General features: G+C 24.9%; 2 protein-coding genes across 2 annotated transcripts; one reads left to right on the top strand and one right to left on the bottom strand.

Moving 5' to 3' along the window:
* Positions 1–424: 424 nt before the first annotated feature.
* LOAG_11564 (hypothetical protein) lies at positions 425–1829 on the bottom strand (the record flags this gene model as incomplete). The annotated part of the gene is made up of 4 exons (XM_003147082.1): positions 425–553; positions 946–1033; positions 1198–1322; positions 1641–1829. The coding sequence occupies 4 exons, from the start codon at positions 1827–1829 to the stop codon at positions 425–427; spliced, it is 531 nt and encodes a 176-aa protein (XP_003147130.1).
* A 204-nt stretch (positions 1830–2033) lies between these two features.
* On the top strand, positions 2034–2818 carry LOAG_11563 (hypothetical protein; the record flags this gene model as incomplete). The annotated part of the gene is made up of 2 exons (XM_003147081.1): positions 2034–2041; positions 2497–2818. The coding sequence occupies 2 exons, from the start codon at positions 2034–2036 to the stop codon at positions 2816–2818; spliced, it is 330 nt and encodes a 109-aa protein (XP_003147129.1).
* Positions 2819–6519: the final 3701 nt, after the last annotated feature.

Raw genomic sequence — 6519 nt, 5'->3', positions numbered from 1 at the left:
AATTATAGCATTATTTTAATTATAACAATAAAAATTAACGAATTTATAAGTAACAAATATCTAACCTATTCTTTACAGATTAATAAACAAAAGTGAGCTGATGATTATCAACCTTTGTGTGGGTTCATAATGGCTTACTTTTCAATATAACTTACATTTGTCATTTACTTCTTGACTTACTTTTCAATATAACTTACATTTGTCATTTACTTCTTGACTTACTTTTCAATATAACTTACATTTGTCATTTACTTCTTGACTTACTTTTCAATTTACAAAGAGAGCTATAGTTTCATATCTACCTACATGATCAATTTTGTTTCACGTAATCGTTATAAATATTGTATTTTTAGTGTGCATTATTTTGATAAAGGAAGGAATAATGTATTGTTTAATTAGACATTGTTCCTGAAGTAACAATAAATTAATGAACACTACTACGAATAAAGAATGACTGTATTGTATATGTTTTATTTGTCATCATTGCAATCCGGATGAAGCATTTCAGTTCAAGTCCTGTGCCTTCCGGATTAGGTTGCTGATTTGTTGGTACCTGCAAAATTTAATTTATAAGTTTAACAAATGATATTAGTAGAGTAAATTCAGGCATACACTTTTGAAGCACATAAAATAAATAGTAGAAGCAAATTAACTTCCTCTAATAAAGCGAATGGATTTAAGCTTTCATTTCAATTGAATATTTATTGAAATGCATATTTAATATGATCAGATATCAGATAAGATGATAAAATTCAGATTAACTTGAATCATTCATTCCGATGCTTTTCACTGATGATTTCGAACATGATTCTGATATTGGATGTATCTGAAGTAGAAATTTCATATATTTCCGCCACTTGTTTTCATATCAACTTCTATGTTGTAAGTTCATCTCACAAATAACTATTTATTAGTGGAAAATAACAAGAGATAGATTAAGGTTACCTTATTGCACTTAACTTGCTTTAAATCCCATTTATTCATTGTATTATGTTTGGGTAATGAATTTGAGTTTGAGTTTGATTTCACTTTCCTGAATATCAAAGAATTTGTCATAAGTAATCTAATCACCCATCACGGAATCGAACAATTCACAACAGATGGATAACGATTCAATCACGAGATATCCCGATGATCTGATGATTATCAAATTTAATCAATCTCAATTGAATATGTTTTGAAAAAGTGACAGTATACCATGTACGAGAAGTTCGAGTTGATCCATCCTTCTTTTTAATCCCTTTTTTATCAACAAAAGAGGGATAATCTGCTGAATGACTTTTAATCAGTACTTCAGGAATTTCACTATCAGATTCGTTTACCTGTAATAATTTTCCTCATACCTGATTCCTAAAAGCGCATCATCCGTACGAAACGGATGAACAGATTGCATAAATGAATGAATCAAAAATCCATTTCAAAATTTCATCTAAATGATCAAACTGTAAATTAGCATAATTAAGATTGATTAGCCATTAAGTCATATAAATTAGAAAATGAAGATTTGATCATTGATGAAGTTATTGCTTCCAAAGAAGTAATACATTAAATTATTGAATATTACTTAACAATGCAAAAAATGCATTAAATGACATAATATCTTGAATTGATAAAGAGAAGTGTCAAAAAATTATTGTCACCTCTTCCTCCTGATGATGACAATATCGTATTTGATAAAGTAATTTACCAATTTTTATAACAGTAAAAAAAGTCATCACAATAGTAAGCAATATAAGAGAAGCGCGTAACATTGAATTTTGATTAATTATCCGTAATAAATCACTGCTCATAAGTTTTTCCTTCTGATATGATAATCTTTGTGAAGTCATTTGATCATTTAATCTTTGGATATTAATGAAATCATTAAATGATTTCATCTCTCTAATTAAACTTATATCTAAAAGGAGTAATTTAGTTGAATTTTTTTTAGTAATAGATAGATTAAAAAATCATTTTACAGTAATGCCATTACAAATTAAATTTCAGCAAATTAATAAATTTAAAAAAAAGAGAAAAATCATCCTTTAGATCTGATGCAATGGTAATTTGGTAATAAAATCATTAAACCTTACAATAAAACTTAAATAAATTAGAATACCGAAAAGAGCACTTCAAATATAACCGATAACAAATATCCGGAAATTGTCAATGAATCATATTTCATTTTTATTTTGTTTTTTATCAGTGTTTATTGCAAGAGATGTATGCTAATTCATGATTGATCATAAGAAAGTGGGAAGAACCAATTGATCGATATGGATTGGTTTTAGGAGTAATTAGCATTACTTTAATGAGTATTTGTTTAATAATTTTGATTTTCAATCATTTAAAGTTACATATCGATGCTGTGATATTTTAGGATTTGAATTATTCAAAATACTTTCTGTTTTAGAGTATGTTACATTTAAGTAGATAGATAGATAGCTAGTTGAATCATGGATATTATATCATGCCAATGAAATAATCATATCATTAAGTAACGTCAAACAGATCCAGGTCTACGTTCAATAGTCTACGTCAAGCAGCCAGCCTATATCCAACAATTTACGTCAAAAAGATCCGGTCACGTCAAACAGTTTACGTCAAGCAACCAGTCTACAACAATCTATGTCAAGCAATCAGTCTACAACAGTCTACGTCAAGCAACGAGTCTACGTCAAGCAATCAGTCTACAACAGTCTACGTCAAGCAGCCAATGTTTACGTCAAGCAGCCAGTCTATATCCAACAGTTTGCGTCAAAAAGATCCGGTCACGTCAAATAGATCCAATTTGCATCAAACAGATGCGATGTTATCACGACGATATTTGATTTGCTAACAAATTTTTGCTTCTTTTTTTTCTTTTCCACAATAATCATTGATCGAAAAAATTGATAAAAAGAATTTCGTATCAAAATGATACGAAATTATATGCCATATATAATACAATGATCAATTATAAACACATCTAAACATGAAATTTTGTTACTTTTAATTTCTTTAAATTTTATTTTTATTAATAAAATATAAAAGATTTTTTTCTAAAATTGAAAAGATTATTTCAAGGCTTTTCATTATTATTAAAAACGCTCAATCCATAGGCATTTAATATTCAAAAAATGATAAAAGTAAAAGTAAAACTTTCCATTTTATACAAATTTTTATTATTAGTAAAATAAAAGTGTTAACAATCAATTTTATATAATAATCTATTTGATTCAATAAATTTTCAATAATATATGTTATAAAAAATTTTCATTTTTATATTAAATGTGATTGACAATGAAATTTCTTTATGTTACTTAACAATGAGGTCAAAGGTTGTTTAATAAAGGTAATGATAGATTTCTTATCCTTCGAGTATTAGCGAATATAGCGAATACAATCAGGATTGGGGTTTTTTTTTTTTGTTGGATTAAAAAAGAAAAAGTTTAATATGTTGTAGTTGAATTAAGCTTAAGATTGAGTGATTTGTAGAATAGCTAATGAAGGTTAATTAAGAGAAACTTATAGAATACCTAATGAGGCTTAATTAAGAGAAATTTGTGGAACATTCAAATGAAGCTTAATTAAGGAAAACTTATAGAACATCCAATGAAGATTAATTAAGGAAAAGTTATAGAACGCCAGGTGAAGATTAATTAAAAGAAATTTGCAGAATACCGGATAAAGTTTAATTAAGGGAAACATATGAGATGCCTGATAAAGTTGAAATCCTGGATATGCAATGGAAACCATTTATGTGATGGTGGTGGTTTTATAAAACCTAATACATTAATTTTCAGGCAAAAAAAGTTTTTGTATGTAAATTGATATAATGAAGTGTACGATATGTTAGGCATTGAATATAAGTGTGGCTATTAGATTAGATACTCATTAATATATTAAAGATTACAAAATAGTTTTAATTATCTGATCGAATATTTTTTACAACAAATATTCTGAGAATTAAAAAACATTTAAAGCATTGTAAATATTTATTTTATTTTATTTTGTATAATAAATCAATCATTTATCGATAAAATATTCTAAATAAGACAATTATTATGGCTAAAGCTTTTATAATACAAAATATTTTAATTGCTTCAAATTATAAATTTTTTATAAATTATAAATTTTTTAATTTCAAAATTTATTTTATAAATTTTTTCAATTCTTCCAATAATAATCAGATGAGACACACAAAAAAAAAAAATGAAACATATCAATCTTATAAGTATTGATAGTTGAAAAATTTTAAAAATTTATTAATTGTAACATTAAATCTAAGAAGAGAAATAAAAAAATGATCATTGATTGTTGCATTCTGACCAGTGGTCAGCAAATTTTTCATGTAATAGATTTAGTCATTCATACCCTTTACTCTATTTCTTTGCATTAAAATGAATATTTAAAAAATTCTTCCAAAGAGCATTCTGACCAGTGGTCAGCAAATTTTTCATGTAATAGATTTAGTCATTCCTATCTTTTACTCCATTCCTTTGCATTAAAATGAATATTTAAAAATTCTTCCAAAGAACATTTTAATTTTTCATATTCGATAAACATCACAGTACTAATAAATTGTTGGATCGATTTAATTTTTCAGATTGTTAGCTTGAAAATATCATGCTTACAGGACATTTGATGGATACGATATACTCTTGCTGCTAACAACAAACAGGAATGACCCAAATAAATAATGTGTAGATTAAATCAAACCTTTTTTTTCAGATAATTTTAATCAGTAAATATTCAAGAATTTAAATATATAAATATGTAGCGAAAGTATGACATAGCATCTCTAATGATCCTGGTAGATTTCTAGTATTTCAGTATTTCAGTATTTCGTTTCGTAATAATAATTTTCAATAACAATATTATATTTATGGGGTTGAAAAATTTTCGAAATAAAAGGATTTCTGAAAAAAAAAGAATTTCAGTAATTCTAAAATTTTGAATTTTATAAATTGCAATGATTTCAACAACATTGCTGAAAAAAAAAAGAAACATAAAAGCTATCATTTTAAATTCAAATTGTCTGCCTCTATTTTATCAATTTTTTTTTCTCAAATTTTTTTTATTTCATTGGAAATTTTTGCACTTGCTTATTATTCCTCAATTTCTTCGTAAAAAATTTCCATCACAGAAAAGATAACATGGTTATCACTAATTGATAGTAAGCTATCAGTGGAATTAATTTATCAACATCAATTAGATATTATCGTTATCAATCCAAAAATTACGAATAATTTTTATCAATTTTTTTATAACAACAATAAATAACCGATTATTCATATTAATGAAAAATATTAAGCTAATAAACATTATTTACATTCATTACTATTATTGTTCGTTTGTAAAGGAAATGAAATTTAACTAATTAATTAATGATTATATTAAAAAATTTCTGAAAAAATTTCCAAAAATTTTCTGATATGACAATCCTAAACAATAAAAAAAAAACTCTGAAAAATAAAAATAAAAATTCCCTAAAAAATTTCTGATATGATAATCTTCGTATGTAAAGAATGATAACCATTCAATCTTTTCTTCTATCATTTAACATTTTTTTTATTTTAGTTGAAGTTTACTTTTCTCTCAAAAAGTAATTGAAATCAAAACTCGAATTGATTTATTATTTTTATTCATTAAACTAACACTTCAAGCATACATTTAATTATTTTTTCCACTCGAAATGAACGTATTTGAAAAACGATTGAGAAAAGAAAGAAAGCATAAGAGAGATTAAAATTTTCATTTCAATTTTTCAAAAAAAAATAGATTAATTTAATTGTTTCTTCAAATAACATCACTTTTCATTTACTAAAATAAACATGAATAAAAAATTACACTTTTTTTTAAAATGAAAAAGAGGATGAAAAAAATGCAAATTATAAATGTGATAAGCAATCAAATCATTTGGATATATCTGAGCCAAGGATACTATAGCCCAGTAATCTGTAATGATAACGAGCCAAGACAAACTGTTGCTCATCATCTTTTATTGTGCCATGAAAAACAAAAAAAAAAATTACCATCATGAACATCATTAATTTGAATTATCAACCAAGCGACCAGGCGTAATTTGTGACAAGTAACAACCTAGTATTGATGAAGTTGAAGAAATGTAATTTCTGTCATGATGCAAAAAGAAAAAAAAAAAACTAAATATACTAACCGCTACCTACTATAATTATTATCATATCTATATGCTAATTATTGAGGAAGAAGGACAAAGAAGGAAAATATTTGCAATTAAAATAGATGCAGCTTAATTAATGATGGGATGGAAAAAAAATGTGGAAACATAAAATTACACTTTTCTTTTTGAAAAAAGTATTGATTTTTTAAATTTTACAGAGTGATGATAATTGATAATATCAGGAGAGGGAGTAAATTCACAATGAATTTATCATGATTTAATAACAATAATAATGATAATAATGGTAATAATAATAATAATAATTAATAATAATAATAATAATAATAATAATAATAATAATAATAATAATAATAATAATAATAATAATAATAATAATAATAATAATAATAATAATA

Source organism: Loa loa (assembly GCF_000183805.2).
Source record: "Loa loa unplaced genomic scaffold supercont3.91, whole genome shotgun sequence".
Taxonomy (NCBI): Eukaryota; Metazoa; Nematoda; class Chromadorea; order Rhabditida; family Onchocercidae; genus Loa; species Loa loa.
This window is presented reverse-complemented; position numbering and strand designations above follow the sequence as displayed.